The 27,027-nt window shown below is 35.7% G+C and overlaps 1 protein-coding gene across 2 annotated transcripts in view; it reads left to right on the top strand.

Annotated features, from left to right (window-relative positions):
- The window catches only part of INTS7 (integrator complex subunit 7), an 88,211-nt gene that overhangs the window by 15,850 nt on the left and 45,334 nt on the right, over positions 1–27,027 (top strand). For both annotated transcript variants that reach the window (XM_082399752.1, XM_082399753.1), the window contains 5 exons: positions 3,624–3,670; positions 7,329–7,528; positions 8,012–8,134; positions 22,885–23,002; positions 25,160–25,294. In XM_082399752.1, coding sequence (XP_082255878.1) covers positions 3,624–3,670; positions 7,329–7,528; positions 8,012–8,134; positions 22,885–23,002; positions 25,160–25,294 — 623 coding nt within the window. The remainder of the gene's footprint in view (positions 1–3,623; positions 3,671–7,328; positions 7,529–8,011; positions 8,135–22,884; positions 23,003–25,159; positions 25,295–27,027) is intronic.

The raw sequence follows: 27,027 nt of genomic DNA, 5'->3' as shown, positions 1-27,027 counted from the left end.
GAGAAGCTACCGCAGTGAGAAGCCCGCGCACCGCAACAAAGAGTGGACCCCGCTCGCTGCAACTAGAGAAAGCCCGAGCACAGCAGCAAAGACCCAACGCAGCCAAAAATTAAAAAAAAAAAAAAAAAAGATAATATTTTTTAAAAAGTTATTATATAGTTAGTGAAGAAATACTTAGTGAATATCCATCATGTCCAGACTCTATTCCAAGCACCAGGAATACAGAAGTGGAAAAGATGAATGACCTGTTGTGATGTAAACACAAAATAGTTTCAGCTGCTCATTAATGTTATGGAAAAATAGAACAGTTTTGTCATTGTGATGATGACCTGAGTGAGCTGCTTAGGTAGAGTGATCAGGGAAGGCCTCACTGAGGAGGTGACATTTGAGCTGATACTGGGTGCTGAAGAAGAGGCAGCAATCTAGAGGAAGGATATTCCAAGCAGAAGGAATAACAAGTACAAGAGCACTCTGAAATGTGAACAGGTCATCTATACATACCTAATACACCTTTTGCCTTATACCTGAAAGACAGTTACAACTTACTTTTTCTTATCAAATGTGAGGCTGATACCAGAGCAGTAGTTTTGAAACTATTTGGTATCAGAATCCCTTTACACTCTTCAAACATTATTGAAGTCCTCAAAGAGCTTTTTTTGTTTATGTGGATTATATCAACTGATAGTTACTGTATTAGAATGAAAATGCCTAAATTTTAAAAATATTTATTAGTTCATTTAAAAAGTAACAAATTCTTAATATGTTAACATAAAAATATCTTTATGAAAATAATTATTTTCGAAAACAGAAATGAAGTTTGTGGGAAGAGTGGCCTTGTTTTACATTTTTACAAATCTCTTTAATGTCTGGCTGGATTCTCATATCTGATTCTGTGTTCACTGTTTCTGTTGCAATGTTATTTTGGTTAAAATATGTGAAAAAAAATCCAGCCTCACACAGATACATAGTTGGAAAAGAGAGGAGTGTTTTTAAAGGCTTTATAGGTAATTATGGATGTTTTTCTTTGATACTGTACCAAAACTAGAAAAGTGTTGGTTCTTAAAGGTTAATTGCCCTGTGAACTCTAAAACCACCAGTGAATATGTACTGTTATATTGAAAGCCATTAGCCTCTTTTACCCGTGTATGGTTTTATAACTTAGATATTGGTCTTCTGGAAAATATTGGTTCACTGTGTTATGCAGGTCTTCCAAATGTTGACCTTTTTCATTGTAAAATATCAAAGGATCACATTTGTTGCTATCACCACTGATCTCATCAGGAAGGTCTTTAAATATTAAGCTGTCAAGCTCATGGTGACAGATATAAGTTTTCTGAAATGCTAATTTTTGCTGAGAAGCTAAGATTGGCAAAAAATTTTCCCAGTTACTTTCCTGAAAGTTACAAGCTTACTTTATTGATCTTTTTAGAAAATACCTGCAAATAGCCAACTCTGAATAATTATGGAATTTCATGAAAAAAAATGGGTAGCTCATCTTGAAACTCAAATGACTGCATGGTACTTTTCCTGCAGACAACCACTGTGTACTTGATGTGTGCTTTCCATTTTGTCAGAGAATATTAAATAATATCTTAATGGCAGAAAATGTTTTATATAGGCATCTGAACTGCAGAGGGGAAGTATTCCATGCCCTGTGTATCATTTATCATGACTAAAAGAGCCAAGTTAGATCATATTATCTGTATCATATTTCCTTACATATTATATAATGTTTTGTCCCAAACATTCATGTTATTAATAACTTTTGCAACACTCAGTGATATTTCAATTGCAACAGACTCAAAAGCAACACCTTGGAAAATACTTTACATGTATATAGTATTTTTAAAATGCCTACTTTATTTTTAATTTTTATTTTATTTTTTTAATTGAAGTATAGTTCGTTTACAATGTTGTGTTACTTTTAGGTGTACAGCAAAGTGATTCAATTATGCATATATATATATATCTATTTTTCAGATTCTTTTCCCATATAGGTTATTACAAAATATTGAGTATAGTTCCCTGTGCCATACAGTAGGTCCTATTTGTTATCTATTTTATGTATAGTAGTGTGTATATGTTAATCCCAAACTCCTCTAATTTATCCCTCCTCCCCCTCCCCCTTGGTAAGCACAAATCTATTTTCCATGTCTGTGGGTCTATTTCTGTTTTGTATATAAGTTCATCTGTATCACTTTTTTTGATTCCACATATAAGCTATATCATATTTGTCTTTTTCAGTCTGGCTTACTTCACTTAGTATGACAATCTAGGTCCATCCATGTTGCTGCAAATGGCATTTTTCATTCTTTTTTATTGCTGAGTAATGTTCCACTGTATATGTATACCACATCTTCTTTATCTGTTCATCTGTTGATGGACATTTAGGTTGTTTCCTTGTCTTGGCTATTGTAAATAGTGCTGCAGTGAACATTGGGGTGCATGTATCTTTTCAAATTATGGTTTTCTCTGGGTATATGCCCAGTAGTGGGATTGCAGGATCATATGGTAGCCCTAATTTTAGTTTTTTAAGGAGCCTCCATACTGTTCTCCCTAGTAGCTGCACCAATCTACCTTCCCACCAGCAATGTAGGAGGGTTCCCTTTTCTCCACACCCTCTCCAGCATTTATTATTTATAGACTTTTTGATGATGGCCATTCTGACTGGTGTAAGGTGATACCTCATTGTAGTTTTGATTTGTGCTTCTCTAGTAATTAGCGATGTTGAGCGTTGTTTCATGTGCCTTTTGGCCATCTGTATGTCTTCTTTCTTCTTTGGAGAAATTTCTGTTTAGACCTTCTGCCCATTTTTTGATTGGGTTGTTTGTTTCTTTGATATTGAGCTATATGAGCTGTTTGTGTATTTTGGAGATTAATCCTTTGTTGCATCGTTTGCAAATATTTTCTCCCATTCTGTAGGTTGTCTTTTCGCTTTGCATATGGTTTCCTCTGATGTGCAAAAGCTTTTAAGTTTCATTAGGTCCCATTTGTTTATTTTTGTTTTTATTTCCATTACTCTAGGAGATGGATCCAAAAAGATTTATGTCAAAGAGTATTCTGCCTGTTTTCCTCTGGGAGTTTTATAGTATCCAGTCTTACATTTAGGTCTTTAATCTAAAAAATGGCCACTTTTAAATAATTTGGCTCTTAGTAAGATTCTATCCATATTTCCTACTGCGTTTCTACTACTTCATACTTACTCTGTTTTTCTAAAATTCAGAATATTTGGTATATATTTTATTGTTTACGTAAGTGATCGCTTGTGTGTTGAAAGCTTCTGTTAATTAAAAGTGTGTCCTAAAACACTGTAGACTGAGATAGTGACCTTGAGTCTTTCAGTCATTTAGTAATGCAAATTGCAACAATGCTCATAAATCAGAGCATCTTTCCTTGAAAATCATGTGGGAACAGTGTTGGCATAAGCCCACTGCTGTTTGGAGTTTTGGTTTACAGTTGCACTTCTTACCCCACCTGGCACCTGACCTTAGTAATATTAGTTACGATTTGGAGTATTGCATTTCTCCTGTGCTTACTGTGTTCTGTTTCTTTTAAGTCCTCAGAAAACTGAAGCAAATTTAACTGTTTGGTTTTAAAGATTTTGCTGTTTTCTCTTTCCAAAGGGATTTTGCTGTAGGAATCTGTAACAAAATCAGTGAAATGATTCAAGGTATGTATGCTTCATTTGGTATTATGAAGTAACTTAATGGGATTTATATTAATAATAGCTGCTAACATTTATTAAGTACTTACTGTGTGCTAGTCACTATTCATTCATTTATTCATTCAAATAATGTTTATTAAGTGTCTTCTAAATGCCAGAACTATTCTAGATGCTTAGGATACAGTAGTACACAAAACAAAGCCCTTGCCCTCATGTAACCTACATTCTAATGGTGGAAGGGTTGGTGGAAGCAACAGATAAGTAAATTTATGACATATCAGGTGCTGTGGAGAACAAGTGCGGTAAGAAGGATAGAGAGTCCCCAGAGCAGATGGCAGGATAGAAGGGGGGAAGTTTCTGTTTTATATATGTTGATCAAGGAAGACTTCTGATAAAGTGATATTTGAGTGAGAAATGCAGATATTTAGGGGGAAAGCGTTCTGACCTGGGGGAGAGCTGTGCTGTTAGGAGCTCTGGAACTCTCTTCACTCTGCTAATGTCCCTCCAGTATCTTCCAATTGCAATGAAACTCAAATCCAAATTCCTTACTGTAGCCTACAAAGCCTTAGTATTCTAATCTCATCTTCCATACTGTGCTTCACATGTATTACCCCATTTACCCTCATAATATTCATAAAAGGAAGCTGTGGGGTTACAGCATTGCATAGCTCTAGAGAACATGACTTTCTTTGTGTATTTCTAGATGGCATTTCTTTGAATTGCACAATTTGGCAGACTTGGATAGGTAATACTACTACCTCTATTTTATGGAAAAGGAAATGGAGCCACAATAAAATCACTTAATTGAAGACCAAGATACAGTCGTTGAGCTTTGGCCTCTTTCCGTTTATTTCTTTGTCTTTTTTCCCCTGCTGCCAGAAAAGGGCTGTCCTGCAGAAAGCTATCATTAGAAGGAAGCATCACTCATTCATTGAGCAGGTTTTTATGGAATGCCTGCTGTATCAGACAAGATCTCAGCAGGAAACAGATGTCACACTGGAGCTGAGATAATTCAAGTAGGGTTTAATGAAGGAGCCATTTACAAAGGTGTAGGCAGGGTAAACTATAGGGGATGATGTAGTCCTGTACCCCTCTATGGTGCAGGAGAGGGAATGGTTACCAGAACCTGGAGTCACATCAAGAGGGCCACTTTGAAAAACTGACCTTCAGAATGATGTGACCTGATGTGACCCTGCAGAGAAGGAGCCAAGGAGTAAATACTCGGACCTGAGCATTCTTCTCTTCCCATCTGCTGGGGCTCTCCACCCAGACAGAAGGCAAATAGCAAGGGAGTTGATGTAAGCTATAGAGGTAAGCCTCCTAGGGTGCTGGAGGATTCTGTATAGCTTGAGTGGTGGCTCTATGGATATATTCATATGTAGAAATCCATTAATATGCATATTTAAGATTCATTTTTGTTCCATAAGTTTTATCTATTAAAAATTAAAGTAGGGACTTCCCTGGTGATGCAGTGGTTAAGAATCCACCTGCCAGTGCAGGGGACACAGGTTTGAGCCCTCGTCCGGGAAGATCCCACATGCTGCGGCGCAACTAAGCCCATGCACCACAACTACTGAGCCTGCACTCTAGAGCCCGCGAGCCACAACTACTGAGCCCACGTGCCACAACTACTGAAGCCCACGCGCCTAGAGCCCGTGCTCTGCAACAAGAGAAGCCACCGCAATGAGAAGCCCATGCACCGCAATGAAGAGTAGCCCCTGTTCACTGCAACTACAGAAAGCTCACGCACAGCAACGAAGACCCAATGCAGCCAAAAATAATTAAATAAAAACAAACAAACAAATAAATAAATAAATTTAAAATGAAAGCAAATGAACAGGAATTAGGAGATGGAAAGAGAGACGGAGAAAAACACAAGGGTAGGAATGGGGGCAAGGTAGAGGAAGATTGGAGCTCAAATTATAGAAGTGGTGAGCAAGTTTTAGGAATAAAGTATCCTTAAATTAAATTTTAAGTTGCTTGTGTTTCTGCAAAGTAAAATCTTGAGTCTCCCTAAGCCTTCAGTAAAAATGTCTATAAGTACAAAGAGTCCCTCTGACTGCTGGATTGAGAATAGACTTGCAGAGGAGAAGGGAGGGATATGCAACAGGAGTCTGCCATGGGGAAAGGCCTAAGTAGAGACAATACTTAGGACACTTTTGCAATGATCCAGTCAAGAGATGGTGCTGGAAATGGACCAGTGTGATAGCAATGAAGGTGGAAAGACAGATTTGGGTTATATTTTGAAGATAGAAACCAACAAGATTTGTTGATAAATTTGGATGTGGGTGTGAGAGAAATTAGGGAATCAAGAAAGACTCCAAGTTCTGAGGAGCTGTAATGATGGAATTGTCATATCCTGAAATGGGAAAAGTTGGAGGGGCAGTTTCGTAGTAAAGATCAGAAGTTCTCTTTGGGCTGTATTAAGTATAAAATACATTAGAGACATCCCATTGGAGATGACCAGAGGTAATGGGATATACATATCTGAAGTTCCGGGGGCGGGGAGGAGAGGGGGAGGCAGTCTTTAAAAGCATATAGCTGGTAATAGAAGCCATGGGTTTATATAAGCTCACTCAGGGAAAGTACATAGGGTGAGAAGATAATATGTTACCAAGCCCAAGGAATACCAGAAATTAAAGTGTGGATAAAGAGGAGAATACAAAGAGATTGAGAAAGGACAAAAACCAGGAAGAGTGTGAAAAAGCAGAAGCTATTGAGAAAGAGTTTCAAAGATAGACTGGTCATTCAAATGCATTCAGTACCTTAAGGATCAAAACAATAATAACATAAGCCTGATATGGTCCTGAAGAGAGAAAACCAGGGAGTAAATGCTCTGACCTCATTCTTCTCCCTCCCATCTCCTGGGACTCTCTGCTTTGGCTAAACTCAAAGAGAGGCCAAATAATAAGGGACTTAGTTGATGTAAGCCACTGTTGGATGTTGAAATGGTATTTATATATTCACACTAACAGTTACTTCACAGTGGCAAAGCCAGTGATCAGCAGAGATAAATTAGCTTTTGACATATGTGTAGTACGTTATGACTGACAGTTTTTTGTTCACTGTCACCTCAAAGCCATGCTGTAGAAGAAAAGACTTTTTTGTGTATGTAGCTCCAGTGTTGACAGGAAAAGATGCTTTGGAATTAATCCTCATGGAGTTCCAGCTATGTATGCTGTAAAGAAAGGCATTGCTACACAAAGTTCAGAGAGTTTCAGAACTGCTCCATACGCAGTCTGTTCACATCCTGATCTTAGAGTTGAAGGAAATAATTAAAATTGTAAATATAATCAAATCATCGCCATTGCGTTTGTGCATATACGTGTGTATATGTATACATGTATGTGTATATCTTTTAGTATCCTTTGGGAAGAAACAGGCAGCAAATATGACTGCTTTCTACTGTGCCTTTTAAGGGCATTTTCTACTATCAGCATGTAGTTTAATAAGCACCCACAACTTAATGTTAAGATAAATACTTTTGAAAAACACCTATTGAACTTGTTGATTAGCTCTAGTATAACATCTTTAATGTTATAACCATAATACTAGTCTACTGTTTGTTTTTAAATGGTCATTTTGCTAATTGAATCAGACCTTTTAACCGTGACTGTTATCCAGGATGATGATCAGAAATCTCTAAGCATCTTTCTGTATCTAGGTCTAGCCACGCCAGTAGACTTGAAGCTGAAGTTGATCCCTATCCTGCAGCACATGCACCATGATGCAATATTGGCGTCCAGTGCTCGTGAGCTTTTACAACAGCTAGTCACATCCTATCCTTCCAACAAAATGGTGATTGTTTCTTTGCACACCTTTACTCTGCTTGCAGCTTCATCTTTGGTTGATACGCCTAAGCAGGTAATTTCAATTTTCTTTAACTGCCTTTTCTTCAATAAACTTGCATTTTAAGTATATGCTAAAAAATAAGTAACCCATAAGTTTTGATAACATTAAGATCCCTTTCTCTGATAAAGATCAGAGAAGGTTTCATTTCCTTTTGCTTGCTTTTTTCCTCTGTTCATAGTGCTGATTCTTAGGAGCCTTGAGAGAAGTGAGGGGGAGGTGGGGGTACATGGCAGAGCATGGAGTTGGCGGGGAAAAAAAAGGGAAGAATTTAGTGTTTGAGGCCAGGTCTTGTGCTAGAACCTTGCAAGTTAAATGATAGTATATTTCTATACAAGAGGAGAAAGAGGCCCAAACATGGGCATATGGCGAATACATGACAGGGCTGTAATTCGAAATGAGCCCTGTCTCAAATATAAGTTTCACTAACTTACACTGCATCCCTAATGATAATTTCAGTGACAGTATCATTCATGGAGTGACTTATTTCCTTTGTAGATTCAGCTTCTATTGCAGTATTTGAAGAATGACCCCAGGAAAGCAGTAAAGAGACTTGCTATTCAAGATCTGAAATTACTTGCCAATAAAACACCACATACTTGGAGTAGGGAAAACATTCAGGTATGCAGAACTTTGAACATTAATATTTTATATAGAAAAATAATATAGCATTATAATAGAGCATATTGTTTTGCTTTACATTTTTATATTGGGTTGGCCAAAAGGTTTCTTCGGTTTTTCCTGTAAGATCGTTCTAGTGGCACTTAGTTGTCTTTAACTTCATTCGAAACAATTTTGTTAGATTGTGTGTGACAGCTGTCATATCAGCGTACATTTAATACAAGACTTATCAAAATTGGTGAATTTTTGTGTAGCCATTTTAATATTGAAGATGGAAGAAAACATTTTCGACCTATTATGCTTTATTATTTCAAGAAAGGTAAAAACGCAACTGAAACTCAAAAAAAAGATTTGTGCAGTGTATGGAGAAGGTGCTGTCACTAACTGAACATGTCAAAAGTGGTTTGTGAGGTTTCGTGCTGGAGATTTCTCGCTGGACGATGCTCCACGGTTGGATACCCCAGTTGAAGTTGATAGCCATCAAATCGAGACATTAATTGAGAACAATCAACATTATACCCCACAGAAGATAGCTGACGTACTCAAAATATCCAAATCAAGCATTGAAAATCATTTACACCAGCTTGGTTATGTTAATCGCTTTGATGTTTGGGTTCCACGTAAGTTATATTTCCACGTGTGATTCTCTACTTAAACGTAACAAAAACGTTTAGTTATTAAAACAAATTGTGTATACGTATAGCTGATTCACTTTGTTATACAGCAGAAACTAACACAACATTGTAAAGCAATTATACTCCAATAAAGATGTTAAAAAAAAAAAAACAAATTGCAACAGGCGATGAAAAGTGGATACTGTACAGTAATGTGGAACGGAAGAGATCGTGGGGCAAGCGAAATGAACCACCACCGACCACACCAAAGGCCGGTCTTCATCCGGAGAAGGTGATGTTGTGTATGTGGTGGGATTGGAAGGGAGTCCTGTATTATGAGCATCTTCCGGAAAACCAAAGGATTAATGGCAACAAGTATTACTCCCAGTTAGACCAACTGAAAGTAGCACTTGACGAAAAGTGTCTAGAATTAGTCAGTAGACTAATCTTTCATCAAGATAATGCAAGACAGAATGTTTCTTTGATGACCAGGCAAAAACTGTTAGAGCTTGGCTGGGAAGTTCTGATTCATCCGCCGTATTCACCAGGCAGTGCACCTTCGGATTTCCATTTGTTTTGGTCTTTACAAAATTCTCTTAATGGAAAAAAATTTCAATTCCCTGGAAGACTGTAAAAGGCACCTGGAACAGTTCTTTGCTCAAAAAGATAAAAAGTTTTGGGAAGATGGAATTATGAAGTTGCCTAAAAAATGACAGAAGGTAGTGGCACAAAAGGGTGAATACGTTGTTCAGTAAAGCTTTTGGTGGAAATGAAAAAGGTGTCTTTTAGTTTTACTTACAAACCGAAGGCACTTTTTGGCCAACACAATATTATCTTTTTCTAAGTGTTTCAATCTAAAAAATTTCTAAGAGCATTGTTGATATTGGTGGCAGAAGTTAGAAGTGGCAAAGTAAATATATAAAACTTCTTTCTTTTTTTCCCTTTATTTTTTTTCCAGTTTTATTGAGATATAATTGACATAGAGCATTGTATAAGTTTTAGGTGTACAGTGTAATGATTTGACTTAACATCATGAAATTATTACACAGTAAGTTTAGTGAACATCCATCATCTCCTAGATACAAAATTAAAGAATTTAAAAAATATTTTGTGTGATAAGAACTCTTAGGATTTACTTTCTTAACAACTTTCATACATAACTTAACAGCAGTGTTAATTGTATTTATCATGCTATACATTACATTCCTGTTACCTATTTATCTTATAACTGGAAGTTTGTGCCTTTTGGCTGCTTTCATCCAACTACCCCCTGCCTCTGGTAACCGCAAATCTGATCTCTTTATCTATGAGTTTGTTTGTATGTTTGTTTGTTTGTGTGCTTGCTTTTGAAGTATAACTGAGCTACAACACTGTGTTAGTTTCTGTTACACAACGTAGTCATCTTTCTATACATTATTTCAAAATGATCACCATGATAAGTCTAGTTATGCTGTGTCACCATACAAAGATATTACTTAGTTATTGAAAAATTTACATCCTTTAATGTTTAGGTTTGTTTTAGTGAATTAGACTTGCCTCTCAGTTTCTTTTTAATTGTCCCATAGCAGCACCAAGGCTAATTGAGAAGCCCAGTTAAATTGTTTATTTTATTCTTGTCTCCTTTACTCAATTTAGGGAGAACAGTTTTGGTGCTGACTGTATTTATTAGAGAAAGGTACTGGATGGGTAACTTAGCGAAGTGTATTTCTCCTTTTCACACAGAGGAAAAGACATTCTTAAGTTTTCTTTTGTAAACACAAGAACAGATCTCAATCTCTAGACTTTTAATGTGACATCTTTTATAGCATTTCCTAGGTTAAATTAATGTTTTATATTTATTTTTTCTCAAAGTGGAACCCCATTTGTTTACCCATTACTGATGACAGATGCACCACTTTTAAAAAAATGCTGCTTAAAGTGAAATGGAAAATTGTCAGAAATAAATCTTACTTTCATGGATTTTATTATTTCTTGATATGATCATAGCTACAGTGTAACAAAAACCTTTGAATTTCAGATTATGAAAACTGAGCTGCTGTGTTTTTTTTGTTTGTTTGCAATTTTCTAAACATGTTTGGTATATTATGATTGATAGTCACAAATATCCCAAGACATAAGGACAGTAATTAGTATTTGCACTTAATAGATGAGCAAATTAGGGTTCAGAGAGGCTTAATATGCTTAAGAGAGCTTCTTAAGAGGACTTAATTAAGAATTAAGAGAGCTCTGACCTCTGGTGTTTTTTTCTACTAAACATATTATCCAAGAAGAGAATGTGCTCAGTCTTAGGGAACCAAACCAAGTGTGAGCACTGTATTATTCCATCTCATTTCTTTCCTTATTTTCAGATAAATCACACATACAAAAAAGTATGTACAATGTATATTTAATAGTTTAAGTAATAATTGTAAATCAAAACCCATGTAACCACCATCCAGCTAGAAAGAGAACACTGCAAAATCACAGAACCCTGCTTCCTTCTCTCACATGGTTCTCCCTGATCAGAGCCTTAATACCCACCCAATGGAAACCACTGTTTTGACCTTTGTGATAATCATTTCTTTGCTCTTTATAGTTTTACCACCTATATATATGCCTCCCTAAAAATATTGTTTAGTTTTGTTTGTTTTTACTTCTTTTGCTCAACATTATACTGATGAGACTCATTCATGTGGTTGCATGTTTTTTTCCTTTAATTGCGATACAGTTGTCCCTTGATATCTTTGGGAGATTGGTTCCAGTACCCCCTGCTGAATACCAAAATCCTCAGATGCTCAAGTTCCTTGTATAAAATGGTATAGTTTTTGCATATAACCTATGTATATCCTCCTATATACTTTAAATCATCTTTAGATTACTTACAATACCTAATATAATGTAAATATTATGTAAGTAGTTGTAAATAAAATGTAAATTCAGTGTAAATAGTTGCCCTTTCCATGCTCTGAAATGGTTAAGAGCTATGACATAAGAATTTTCGGTCTTCTGAGGGTATAGCTTTAAAAGTGCCGTAAGTCCATCTGAACCTGGAACTTCTTCCAGGGATAGAGTTTTGAGAATATTTCCAATTACTTACGTGGTTATTGCCCTATCAAAGTTTTCTACCCCTTGAATCAGTTTTGATAATTCGTTTTCCATTTAATTTATTTTGCAGATTCATCAGTATCAGTATAAAGAACCTTTATAATTTTTAGTATCTCCGTGTTTAAAATTTTATCTTTATTTTATTCTTACTATTGTGTTTGTGTTTATATTCCCCTTTTCTTGCCAGAAGCATGGCTTTCTTGTGCCTTTCAAGTGGTTGGTACATTTATTTTTATTCTTCTGTTTAATAATGAAAGCACTTAAGGCTATTAATTTTCTTCTTAGTGCAGGTTGGCCACATTCCATAAATTACAACTTTTAGTGTTCCCTTTGCCATTAATTTGAAATGCACTTTTTAAGTGAGATTTTGTGGTATAATTTAATTACAGAAACTTTTCTAGGTACACAGTTCTAGATATGCAGTTCAGATTTTGACAGATGTGTACAGTTGTGTAACTACCACCACAATTGTGATATAGAACATTTTCAAATCACTCCAGAGTTCCTTTGGGCCCCTCTAGTCAGTCTTTCTCCTAACCCCTGACTAGTACTGAACTGATTTCTATCCCTATAATTTTGCCTTTCCAAAATATAAATGGAATCATAAAATATGTAGCCTTTTGGGTATGGCTTCTTTTGCTTAACATAATGCTTAGCATAATTCACCCATGTTGTAACATGAAGCAGTAGTTCGTTCCGTTTTACTGCTGAGTAGTATCCCAGTATATGGACCATAGTTTATTTATCCGTTGACAGCTTCATGGACATTTGAATTGTTTCCAGGTTTTTTTTGTTTTTGTTTTTTTGCTATTGTAAATAAAACTTCTATTGTACAGATCTTTGTAGGACATTTCTTGGGTATATACCTAGGAGTAGAATTGTTGGGTTGTGTGGTAAATGTATGTTTAACTTTGTAAGAAACTGCCAAACTGTTTTATATAATGGCTGTACCATTTTACATACTCACCGGCAATGTATGAGTTGTAGTTCTTTATCCTTGCTAGCACTTTTTATTGTATGGTTTTGTAATTTTAGCCTTTTGAATAGTTGTGTAGTGGTATCCCATCGTGGTTTTAATTTGCGTTTCCCTAATGACAAATGATGTTGAACATCTTATAGGCTTGTCATCCAGATCTCTTCTTTAGTGAAGTGCCTGCTCTAATCTTTTATGCTGCTTTTTTTTTTTTTTAGGTTTTCTTCTTGTTACTGAGCTCCTTACATATTCCAGATATAAATACTTTATCAGATGTGTATTTTGCAGATATTTTCTGCCAGTATGTGCCTTGAATACAGTATCTTTTGAAGAACAGAAGTTTTTTTGTTTTGATGAAATGTAGTTTATCAATTTTTTTTTTTCCTTTTGGGGTTGTATTTTTGTTTTTTATCTAGGAAGTCTTTACCTAACCCAAAGTCTCAAAGATTTTCTCATATATTTTCTTCTAGAAGTTTTTTAGTTTTAAGTTTTATATTTAGCTCTATGTAATCCATTTTGAGTTGACTATTGTATATGGTGCAAGGTAGGAATCGAGGTGTGTTTGGATAGCCAGGTGTTCCAGCACCATTTGTTAAAAAGACTATCCTTTCTCTGTGAATTACCTTAGCATCTTTGTTGAAAATGAGTTGACCTTATCTATATAAGTCTATTTCTGGATTCTGTTCTGTTCCTTTGGTCCGTGTATCTGTTCTTAAGTCAATAGCACACAATTTTGATTTCTGTAGCTTGGAATTCTGTAAGTCTTGGCATCAGGTACTGTGAGTCCTCTACCTTTGTATTTCTTTATTTTGGGTGTTCTAGGTCCTTTGCCTTTCCATACAAAATTTCGAAACAATTTGTCAATTTCTACAAAAAAGTCTGCTAGAATTTTGATTGGTATTTGCGTCTATAGATCAATTTGGAAAGAATTGACATCTTAATAGTATTGAGTTTTCTAATCTATGAACATGGCATATCTCTCCATTTATTTAGATCTTCCTCAGTTTCTCATCAGTGGTTTTTAGTTTTCAGCATACAAATTTTGCTTATATTCTGTGAGATATTCCTAGGTGTTTCATGATTTTTGGTTGCAGAATCGTCCCTCTGTGTTGCATCTGCTGATTCAACCAACCACCAATGACTCAAAAAAGTATTGCAAAGAAAATCCCAGGAAGTCCCAAAAAGCAAAACTTGAATTTGCCACCTGCCAGCAATTATTTACATAGCATTTACATTGTGTTAGGTATTATAAGTAATCTAGAGATGATTTAAAGTATGTGGGAGGATGTGCGTATGCAATTTCTATGCAAATACTACACCAGTCGTATTTGAACATCTGTAGATTTTGGTATCCTCAGCAGGGAGTGGGGGGGTCCTGGAACCCCTGCGGATACTGAGGGGCGACTGTATTGTAAATGATTTTGTTCTTTTAATTTCCATGAGAGCAGTTTTGATTTCCTCTTTGACCATGGAATTAGTTTAAATAATGTTTTTATCCCCTTTTTTCTTACTCTTCTTTTATCCTATTTATTAAGATGTAACTGACATACATCACATACATAAGTTTAAGCATAATGGTTTGACTTACAAATATTATGAAATGATTAACACAGTAAATTTAGTTAGCATCCATCATCTCATATAGATAAAAAGAAAAACAAGAAAAAAATTTTTTTTTGCTTATGATGAGAACTCTTAGGATTTACTGTAACAATTTTCCTGTATAACATACAGCAGTGTTAACTACAGTCATCATGTTGTGCATTACATCCCTAGTACTTATTTTTCTTATAACTGGAAGTTTCTATTTTTGACGTGATAAGCTTTTTATATTTGTTGATGGAATTTTTGTTGTTGTTAACCTTTTGTTATTAATTCCTCATTTTAAGGTTTCTTTGTGGCACAGTGTAGGATCATTTTTTGTAAACAGTTCACAGAATTTGAAAAGAGTATATTTTCTATATAATGTAATATATATATATTAAGTAATACAGATAAATATATCATATATATATTATGTGTTAATATATATTATTAATATATATTTCAGTATAAAACTGTATGAAATCTTATTGATACTATTCAAGTATACTATATCTTAAATTAGTTTCTCTTTTTGATCTGTGAAGTTTTGATATTCATTAGCTTCTCATGCCAATTTATATGTAACCATTTTAATTTAAAAATCTTAATGCTATGTTGTTCCACAGATAGAGCTTTTATTAATGTAAAAGAATCCTCTCTCCTATTTAAAGCTATTTTGGCCTCAAGTTCTTTATGTAATATTAATATTGCCTCTTGTTTATTTTTCTTTCCACGTATCTATTAGGTCTTTGCCAATTTTGTTATCCTCAGCCTTTCTCTGTCATTTAGGTTTGATTCTTATAAATAGCATATAATTAGATTTACCTCTTTAGACTTAATCTGAGTCTTTTTTAGTAGTATAACTTATTTACATTTATTGATGTAACTGAGTTTTTGTACTTCTTTTATAAACAGTCTTATTTTAGACTGTTTATAATATGTCCTTTTTTGTTTCCTTTGTTTCATTACTTTGTTATTTTGGTCAAGTTTTCACTGTTGCTTTATTCTCTAGTGAATTAAAAAGATTTTAGCATGGTAATTAAACATTATTCTTACTTTCCTACCTCTATATTTAATATATTAATATAAGAACTTGTGTATCTCTATAAAGAATGAAAAGTATGGTGGTTGAAATATTGCAAATTTAGCAGGCTTAAATTCTCCTCTTTTCTACTCCCCTTCATTCCCTCCTCCCCCTGTATGTTGTTAAAATAATCTGGAATTTAATTACCAGTTACTTTTTTTATACTATGCAGTTATCGTATGAAATTTTTTTTGTAATATTTGCATTGAACTTCACAACCACATTAATGGTTACTTAAGTGTTAACTGTTTCGTTGATTTCACAGCTTAGGAGTATTTCTTCAATATACCACATCTTCCTTGAAGTTTTTTGTTCTGATTTATCTTTATCTTTCTTGTGGCTTTTTTCTTTAGTTCTTTTTAATTGAAAATACATGTTATTAAATATTTGTCTCTCCCACAAAGAACTTTTTCCCACTGTGCCTGAAATCTGAGCATATTGATTTTAATTAAATGGATGTGGTCAAATAATCATTTTTTCAAAGCCTGGGTGTATTTTTGAAAATATTGAAATAGAGCAGAAGAAAACAGTTCTAATGATTTAACCTTTACAAGGTAATAGCTTGTTGATTTCAAATTTAAATTTTACTCTCAGTCACCAAGAGTAATTATTTTTCTTCAAGGTTTTCCTCCCTCTTTCTTTTCTTTCTTCATTCTTTCCTCCCTTTCTTCCTCTCAGCCAGTCTTATCACTGCTGATTGATTTTTGAGTTTTGGTATTTCAGGTGCAAATTGTGTGCATTCTATTGCTATTTTTACGGGTGTGTTGGTAGGTATTATAATTTCCACCTGTAATCAGATATTCCAGGTTTAAAGGAAATACTTTCATTCTGAATGTCTTAAAAACCTGAAGGAAGGAAGGGCCTAAATCAAGGCCCAAGTATAGCGTATTATTGTTAAGGTAGTCAAAAACAAATAATTTCATAGGAACAAAAATATTTTTTCATGTGTTTGTATTTCTCTTTGGATTTTTTTTATATGTCTTGCTATAATATCCATTTGTGTTGATCAGTATTAATAGTTTACACTATTCTGATGTTATTGTCTTATCTGAAGAGGTTGATTTATGCAACCTGTCTGTTACACAGCAAAAGATTATTTGTTCTGGGTATTCTCAAAGATGTAATTTTATTTTTGACTTGATCTCTCCTAAGATTTCTGATTGTATCTTACCTGATCCTAGAAGGAATGACAAGTTAAACATGAGAATGAGCTCTTTTAATAATCTTTTTCTTTTTGTAGTTAGTACAATGGAGACATAGAAAATTTAGAGGTATTGTGTCTCTGGCAGAGTACTTTTGTTTATTTTTAATTGAAGTATGGTTGACATACAATATTATATTAGTTTCAGGTGTATAACATAGTGATTCAATATTTAAATACGTTATGAAATGATCACCACAATAAATCTAGTAACCATTTGTCCTCATACAGACTTACTACAGTATTATTGACCATGTTTCTTATGCTGTACATCACATGCTGTGACTTATTATATGACTGAAAGTTTGTACCTCTTAATCCCCTTCACAGAGTACTTTTAACATGACATTTTTCTTTATTTTGAAGATTATAAACTTTCTGCCATGCTTTTTTGGAACACATCCCTGGTGGCCAGTCCCATTCTATAGTAGAGGAGAAGCCCCCATTTAGGAGCTGACCCAGAAAACAGTAATTCAGGACAGAGCCTCAGTTGAGCAGTGAGTTAAACCAGCCTGGAGAGAGAAATTCAGACCAAATAGTCAGTGACAGTGACAGTGACAGTGGTGGTGTGTGAGAAAGGGGGCTCCATTTGAAGAGTTAGATTTTTCCTTTTTGTTCATTTGAAAAATGGTCCTGGTAAGAACAATTTTGTAATAGGTAACATCCTTGAAACAGAAACTTGAACCATATTTCATCATTGAAATATGACTGATGTGCTATTTCTGGGGAACTTTGATGTGCTCCATTAAGCTTACTACATTGAATTAATGGACCTTTAAACCAGTATGTAATTACAGAGAGCATTTTAGGTATCCAGTACTGTGCAAAGTGACAGAAATTAGAAGATAACACTGTAGATAATTTTATAGATTTTCGAACACTTTGTTCAATTTTTTAAATGGTAAATCTTTTCTTCTTTAAAATTATTAATATCATCATCTTATGTAACATGTCTCAACCTTCTTGATTATCCCAAGTGGTTAAATATCTGTTATACATAGAGCACTTTATAAGACATAATTTTGAATATGTGTAAATACAGGACATAACCTATGGGGCTATTTGGTTAATAATTTTATTCCTAAGTACAAACTAACAGTACAAGGCAGAACAATTTAGGCAGTAAAAAGTGGATAAATGGAGGTAGCCTACATATTTAAATAAATAAATTAAAACTGTAATATTACCAAATGGCAATGACTTTTTTTTTCTTTTGTAAAAAAGCTTTCTTTTGAAGCATCTATATCTGCTTTTTTTAAAAATTAAGTAATTAATTAATTTACTTTTGGCTGTGTTGGGTCTTCGTTTCTGTGCGATGGCTTTCTCTAGTTATGGCAAGTAGGGACCGCTCTTCATCGCCGTGCACGGGCCTCTCACTATCATGGCCTCTCTTGTTGCGGAGCACAGGCTCCAGACGCGCAGGCTCAGTAGTTGTGGCTCACGGGCCTAGTTGCTCCGCGGCATGTGGGATCTTCCCAGACAAGGGCTCGAACTCGTGTCCCCTGCATTAGCAGGCAGATTCTCAACCACTGCGCCACCAGGGAAGCCCTATATCTGCTTTTATATCTTCATCCCCTACTCGTTCTTTAACATACTTGCTTATAGGTCTGTTTCCTTATTACTTTGCTTAGTTACTTTAAAAGATCACCAGTGTTCTTCTTAATGCTAAATCCAGAGCCTTTTTCTGCCTTTATCATCTTTCCTTTTGATACATTGGACACTGTCAGCACCCCCCTTCTTTGGTCCTTAACTGTCCTCACTTACTCTTCCCGCTCTCTGAACTGCACCTTCTCTGGATTCTTCACTCCCCCTTTTCCTCAGAGTTGAATCTTTGAGTTGACTTCAGTGTAGGCCCTTTCTTCCATTTCTTCTCTGCCACTCTGAGGGCTTCCCTTAATATAAGCACATGCGTCTTCTAACAGTCTAGTCCTCTTACCTGAGCTCAGTTGCTCTCCAACATAGTAGCTTGCAGAGGTTGTGAAGTGCTTTGACTCTCAGTAGCTGTTTAATCTTACAGACAATAGATATCACTGCCCGCCTTATATTTTATTTTAAATTTCACTTCCTTTCTTTGCCAGTATATTCATGTGTCAAAATTCAAATGCTACAAAAGGCTATACAGTAAAATATTTCCCACTCTTCTGCCATCCACTCAGCTCCTTTGCCCAGTGGCAACCAGTGTCTAATTTTTTATATGTTTTTCCAGAGATGTATAAATTCTGTATAAATCTTTACCCCCATTTTACAAAGAAGTTGAGACTCAAAGATTTCAGTAATTGGCTCAGATCACAGAGATGGTGAGCGGCAAAGCCAGAATTCTAATGAGAGTCTTCCAGTTAAAAATCTGAAAAAAAAAAAAAAAAAAAAAATCTGCTACAGGGCTTCCCTGGTGGTGCAGTGGTTGAGAATCTGCCTGCCAACTCAGGGGACACGGGTTCGAGCCCTGGTCTGGGAAGATCCCACGTGCCGCGGAGCAACTAGGCCCGTGAGCCACAACTACTGAGCCTGCGCGTCTGGAGCCTGTGCTCCGCAACAAGAGAGGCTGCGATAGTGAGAGGCCCGCCCACCGCGATGAAGAGTGGCCCCCACTTGCCACAACTAGAGAAAGCCCTCGCACAGAAACGAAGACCCAACACAGCCATAAATAAATAAATAAATAAAAATTTAAAAACTCAACTTCATGCCCATTAAAAAAAAAAAAAAATCTGCTACATCTCAGATTCCAAATGCCTGGTGGATATTTCTTCTTGGACTTCATATCTCTTCCTGTTTTCTGTTCTTACTCAAAAATTAGTTTATCCACATAAATTCTCAGTCTTTGTAAATGGAACCAACATTCTCTGGTCATCAGTTTTGAAATTTTGTAATAATAATTGAATCCTTCTTGTTCATTCCCTCGTATACAATCTCCTTCAAAATGTCTCTCATGTTTATCCTCTACTCTCCATTCCTGCCACCGAGTTCTAGTTCAGGCCATCACCAATCACAACCTGCCTGGATTACTGCCATAAGCTACAGGATGGCTCCTTACCTCTCAACTTTCTTTGTTAACTTGTTGTGTTTACCATTGCCAGAATAATCTTCCCAACACTTTAGATGACGTTATTCCTCTCCGGTGGCTTCCTTTTTCCTTTCTCATCCTGTTTAAATTACTCTGCCTAATATTCAAGGCCCTCTATAATCTGGCCTAATCTTCCCTACTCAATATTTCTCTCTCTTAGCCTTCATCCCTTTTGGATATATCTCCTCTTACCGCAAATAAACACTTCATATTCTGGCCTTGTTGCCCCAGTTCTTGTTTGTATCACATAGACTGTCTTCCCTTCCATTACCAAAAACCTACTTTGTGTTTCAAGTCCATTTCCATGCCTTCCACAATAATGTTTGCTGCTGCTGCTGCTATTTTTGTTATTAACTAAGTTTTTCTTTCAATTGAAAAAGTATACATGCACGTGATAAAATTAAACAGTTCATAGGTGTGCAGTGAGCAAAATATAAGTGTCTTCTATCTCTTCCCTCAGGTCTCCTCTGTAGAGGTGATCACTGTTACTAGTTTCTTAGGTATCCTTCCTGAATTTTTTCATCCACACTCAAGCATGTGTATGTCCCATCTTTTTTCTGTACAAATGCAAATATACTCTATGCATGTTAAGAACTTTCTGTCACTTAGGAATGCATCTTAGGGGGAGTTTCTCTGGTGGCGCAGTGGTTAAGAACCCACCTGCCATTGCAGGGGACACGGGTTCGAGCCCTGGTCCCGGAGGATCCCACATGCTGCAGAGCAGCTAGGCCCGTGCGCCACAACTGCTGAGCCTGCGCTCTAGAGCCCGTGAGCCACAACTACTGAACCCGAGTGCCACAGCTGCTGAGGCTCGTGTGCCTAGAGCCCATGCTCCACAAGAGAAGCTGCCACAATGAGAAGCCCACGCACTGCAATGAAGAGTGGCCCCCGCTCACCGCAACTAGAGAAGAGCCTGCACACAGCAATGAAGACCCAATGCAGCCAAAAATACAATAAATTAGGGAAAAAAAAAAAAAAAAGAATGCATCTTGGGGAACATCTCATATTAGCACATAAATCCACTGCATTCTTTTACCAGCTGTGTGGTATTCTCTCTTTATTCCCAGTCCCCCACTGATGGACGCTAGAGTTGTTTCCAGTATTTTTGCTGTTGCCATTTACATTGCTCCGTTGACGAGTTTGTTAAAAAAAGTTGCCTTTGTGAACATAATTTTCTAAAAGAGGAATTTGGGGGCTCAGTGATATATATATATATATTAAAAATATTTTTATATTTATTGCCAATTATCCGTCAATGAAATTTACACCCTTTTACCTTTCTATCAGCAGTGTGTGAGTGCCTATTTCCCCCACACTGTTTTCAGTGTTATGTATTACTAAACTTTAATCTTGGCCAATCAGATTGATGAAAGCAACTCATTTTAATTTAAATTTTTCAAATTATGAGTGAGGTTTAACATCTTATATTTTAAAAACATTTATATAAATTCTGTGAACTACTGATTTTTCTTTTGGGCTGCTTGCCCATTTATTACTAAGAACTTTTTATATATTAAGATTATTGGGCCTTTGTTGATCTTACAAGATACAAATTTTTTTCCCCAATTTTGGCACTTATCTTTTTACTTTTTCTTTTCCCATGTTAAATCTTAGTACTTTCTACAGTTTTGTTTTTTATTTGCCATAAAAAGGAAGCAAGAATCAAGTTTTATTTTGTCCAGATGACTGGCCAGTTGCCCTTGAACTGTGTATTGAATAGCCTCTGATTTGAAATGCCATTATCATATATTAAATTCTGTGTGTATTTGAACCTATTTCTGGGACCAGTTCTCTTTTGATTTCTGTCCACAAGTAGGAAAAACTTATTTTATTCCTATAGATTACATTTTAATATTTGGTAAGGCTTGTTTTGTTTGTCATTATACTTTGTCAGAATTTTCTGCATATTTTCTGATTTGTAAACAGGTTATCTAAGTTCTCCCCTCCCCCCAAGATTCTGTTGATATTTTTATCGGGGTCATATTAAATTTATTGTTTAACCCTTTCTGAAATTTTATTTTATTTTATTGAAGAATGTTTTCTTTCTTTTTTCTTTTAATTTCTTATTTTTTTGGCCACGCCGTGCGGCCTGCGGATCTTAGTTCCCCAACCAGGGATCAGTCCCACGCCCCCTGCAGTGGAAGCGCGGAATCTTAACCACTGGACCGCCAGGGAAGTCCCTGAAATTTTATTTTTAATTGTTTCCCTAGTCTTTCAGTTTTGCTCATTTTCTGAAACTTTGTCTTTGTGAGAGAATGGGAGTTGGTTTAATTTAACAGGACAGTTATTTGACCATTTACATTACATGCAATAATGTTATAGAGTCGTAAGAGTAACTATACAGGATGAGCCAAGACTCACTGTACTAGGAGCACATATTCAAGGTTAACTGCAGTGAAAGAAAAACTAGCATCTTGATTTTGGTAATACTTCAGATCACCTTAGTCAAGAGTAGAGTAAACGACCTGAAATGGAGGAGGATAGATAGATAGCTCACTCACTTATTAGCTAGATAGAATGCTACACTCTCTACTATTTAAAAAAAAAAAAATATATATATATATATATATATATATATATATATATATATATATATACACACACATATATACATATGAACTGATATCTGTCAGGTAAGCAAAATATATTGGAGGTTCTGCTTGTGAGGACTAAATAGTACATAATTCATAGTGATCTTAATAAAAAGTCATTCATTATGACTTTTTTTTAATTTTATTTTTTAGAACAGGTATAGATCTACAGAAAAATGGAGACTGTAGTACAGAGGACTCCCACATACCCACATCCAGTTACCACAATTATTGATATTTTACATGAGTATGGTATATTTGTTACACTCAGTGAACCAATATTGGTACATTATTGTTATTAACCAAAGCTCATACTCTGTTCTGATTTCTTTAGTTTTTACCCAGTGTCTTTGTTTTGTTCCAGATCCCATGTAGGATACAACATTATATTTAGCTAATGCGTCTCCTTAGGTTCCTCTTGGCTGTGGCAGTTTGAAGTTTTTTATCACGGAGAAAAAGATATAATTTTTCTAAAAGCTAGAAAATTTAAAACGAGTAGACAATTTTAAGGTATACTGATGTTTTAACTTCTGTATTCCTTTCTCTTCTGCATTTCAGGCACTCTGTGAATGTGCCCTCCAGACTCCTTATGACAGCTTGAAACTTGGGATGTTGTCTGTTCTTTCCACGCTGTCAGGGACCATCGCCGTCAAACATTACTTCAGCATAGCTTCAGGTAAAGAGAAGAAAGGAGATAATATATGGATAACATGCTAATCCTTTATTCATGTTGATATTTCAAGTCGTTTCCTCTGTAAAGCTTCAAATCAGGAAAGGTTTCAATTTCATATGGTTATATGTTAGGAATTTCTTTGAAAATGATTTCTTAACTAATTCCTAAGATAATAAAATCTTGCATCTTTGATCTTAACTCAAGGCTATAGTTTTTCTCGATTTGCCCTTTTTTGCATTATATGTGGATGAAACAATATTTTTGAGGGTGCTTAAAATAGCTGGTTTGCTTTTATATGTCTCTGACTTAAAATGCCCTTTGGATTTAAGTGTTATTTCAAAGGCCAAGCAGTGGTGAATTTTAAAAGCAAATGTCATATGCTTCCTTTTAGGCGTATGTTATCCTTCTGGAAAATGATTAAAATAAAACTTTACCCCAGTTCAATAATGCTTTCCTAGTTGCCTGTTTAAGATGATTTAACTCCAAAATGCCTTTGTTAATGCCCTGTGAGGAGCTTGCTTACATAACAGACTTAAGGCTAAAGTTTTTTGTTGTTTTATACTCTTTGGAATGATGCACAAGAAACATAACATTAGGTGGATGAGGAAGACTTTTCTCTTACTAACTTTCTACCTTTTTCTGCTATTGGTTGAACCTTTTGAACCCTGTGAATTTATCTTAGTAAATTGTTTCTAAGTAAAAAAAATTGAAAATAATAATTTTATTCCTAAAACAATTGACATAGAAAAATGCTCACAAATATTATATTTTAAAGGTAGAAATTGGAAGTATCTGCTTATCCTGATTATATATGAATTTTTAAATTGTATTGGTGTGCATGGGGGAAAAAGATTTTTTAAAGTATTCCGGAAAGTTAATAATAAGGTCATGCTGGTTTGTGGGTTTGGGGATGATTTTTGTTTTTTTCTTTGGGTTTTTCTGGGTTTTTTCCCCAAGTTTTCTTTAATATCTTGATGAGAAAAAAAAAAGGAAAAAAGTAAGTTCGAAAACACGTTTGTAAATTTACAGATGAGTCTGCGTTGTCCATATCACATGGGCAAGAAAAAGAATGGAGGAAATTACAATTTCCATGGTTTTGTAAAGAGAACTCATAGGTTCATCTTTCAAATGTTTTGCCTATTTAAAAAGCACTGAGGTTTTACCTAAGCTAGTACTTTTATGTCAAGCTGGAAATCAGTAAGGTGACCGTATGTCCCACACTGCCTGAGATAGTCTTGGTTTATACCTGTTGTTATTTATAATAGTGTCCTTTTCAAACCTCAAAAAATATGATCGCCGTTGGTGTAAAAGATTGCAGTTGATAGGAATCATGGGAAAATAAGCAGGGGAAAGGAAGACAGGAATGAGAGACCCCGCTGAGAAGTTGAATGAGCTATAATCTCCTGATTCTTCCTGAAGCTCACTCACTTATAACTGAGAGCTTCTCTACTATAAATAAAAACATGCACAACATAAACCTTATGTTACAGAATTTCAGGTGTGACTTTTAAAAGTTACTGCAACTATAGGATAGAACTTAATATATAAAGCACAAGGCCAGTGCATAACTAACAGGTTTTATGACCTCCATGGCAAGATGCTTAAAATCTTTAGGCTTCAATTTCTTCTGTAAAAGTAGGTTGTTGAATCAGATGATCCCCAGGTCCTTTCTAGCTCTAAAATAATAAATTCCTGTATAAACCTTTTGCAGTGTAACTATGTGCCAGCAATTGAAGTGGGAACAGCAAACTTAAAACTTTTGTTTCTCTCCTCTCTTGAATGTAAGGTTTTATTTGACAAGAAGCCTTGTAATGACTCCATTTTAATGAGAGACTATTTGAATGCCCAAGATACAATCTATAGTTGTTTTGGCTTTTGCTGTATTCTTTAGTCAGTTTTTATTAATATTTTTGTGGGAAAGTATATTGATTTTAGATTTTAATCATTACAAAACTATTAGCATATACTTATTCTAGGTACCTTGACAGGAGAAAAAGAAATGGTGATGTATATTGATCATGGGGTAGAGGTAGAAAATTTTGTTGAAATTTATTGTTAGAGATTTTCTCTTGAAAATGATAAAAATGAACTGCTTAAAATGAACTGCTTATGAACTATATAAATGAATTAAATCTGTACTACTTTTCTCTTCTTGTTTAGGAAATGTGGGTTCTTCCCCTAGATCCTCTGATTTAGTCAAATTAGCCCAAGAGTGCTGTTACCATAATAATAGGGGCATTGCAGCTCATGGAGTGAGAGTCCTAACTAATATTACTGTCTCTTGTCAAGAAAAAGGTAAGTTTGATCAAGACTGATACTATGTATAAACTTTTAGATTGGAGTTTGACCAGAATCCTGTGTGTATTTGGTTTTTTAATCCCTTATTATTTTTAGCCTGTGTGCTTTTATCTATTGGTTGCCTCCTCCTGAATGTTCTTAGGGCAGATTTTCTCAAGACTGCTTAATCCTTTGGGGGAAAAAAATAGAGTGGGGCTTCCCTAGTGGCACAGTGGTTGAGAATCCGCCTGCCAGTGCAGGGGACACGGGTTCGAGCCCTGGTCCGGGAAGATCCCACATGACGCGGAGCAACTAAGCCGTGCGCCACAACTACTGAGCCTGTGCTCTAGAGCCCGCAAGCCACAACTACTGAGCCCACTTGTCTAGAGCCCGTGCTCCACAACAAGAGAAGCCACCTCAGTGAGAAGCCTGCGCACCGCAACGAAGCGTAGCCCCCGCTCACCGTAATTAGCCCATGCACAACAACGAAGGCCCAACACAGCCAAAAATAAATAAATAAAATAAATAAATTTATTTTAAAAAAAAATGAGGACTTTAGGATTGGGATTGCAGAATTGAAAGGTTTTATGGAGCATTGCCCATTTCCTCCCATTGCTTACCTTTGCTTATAACTATCCAGTGGTATCAGTTTGTTCACCTGTAAAAAAAAACCTAGAAAATTTAGGGAAAAAAAAAACATATGAAGTTATCGAGTGGCTTAAATAACAAACAGTTTCACCTAGGGGCAAATGAATTAACAGAGCAATGCAAATTAAATTTTCATGGAGTTTATCTCTAGGTATCTATAGCATTAAATGATTTGCACAATCAAGAAGGACATGCATAGAAAATGATGCATATATTTTATTGTATTCCTAACGTCTTTTGACCTAAACACTTAAAGAAGTTCATGCTGGTGTTCAAAAACAGGAAGTGCATTTTGGATGTTTCATCTGTTTCAGTGCTTATTTTGATCTTTGTTAAGGATCAGCAGTCCCTCTTATCCCCACTAGGCTTCAGCACTGCTTGTTACTAGTGCCTTTGTTTTCCTAGCAACCTGACCTTCACTAGACATTGCTTGCCAAGCCCCTACACTAACTCAGGAGACATTTCTTTAAGTTGTATGTTGATTCTGATTTGAATAACTAATCTTGTTTTATTTTTCCATAGTAATAAGTATTTTCTACCATTTAACACAGCAAATTGCTGTATGTCCTCAAAGCTGACATATTCGTTTATTTACTTATTCATTCATTCATTTATTTTTGGCTGCGTTGGGTCTTCATTGCTGTGTGCAAGCTTTCTGTAGTTGCAGCGAGCAGGGGCTACTCGTCGTTGTGGTGCTCGGGCTTCTCATTGCAGTGGCTTCTCTTGTTGTGGAGCACGGGCTCTAGGCGTGCAGTCTTCAGTAGTTGTGGCATGCAAGCTCAGTAGTTGTGGCTCATGGGCTCCGAGCACAGGCTCAGTAGTTGTGGCGCACAGGCTTAGTTGCTCTGTGGCATGTGGGATCTTCTCAGACCAGGGCTCAAACCTGTGTCCCTGCATTGGCAGGCAGATTCTTAACCACTGCATCACCAGGGACGTCCCAAAGCTGACATACATTAACCTAAATGTGGTTAAGTAATTTATTCAGAACTTTCTAGAAACTTTAGAGAAATTTTAGCCCAAAGGTAGTGAAAAGATGGTATAGTACTGCTATTACATGAGACATCTAAAGGGTTCATTTCTTTATGATCTGACTTAAAACATTT

The sequence above is a fragment of the Balaenoptera borealis genome (genome assembly GCF_965194805.1).
Source record: "Balaenoptera borealis genome assembly, chromosome: 1".
NCBI classification, from domain to species: Eukaryota; Metazoa; Chordata; class Mammalia; order Artiodactyla; family Balaenopteridae; genus Balaenoptera; species Balaenoptera borealis.
This window is presented reverse-complemented; position numbering and strand designations above follow the sequence as displayed.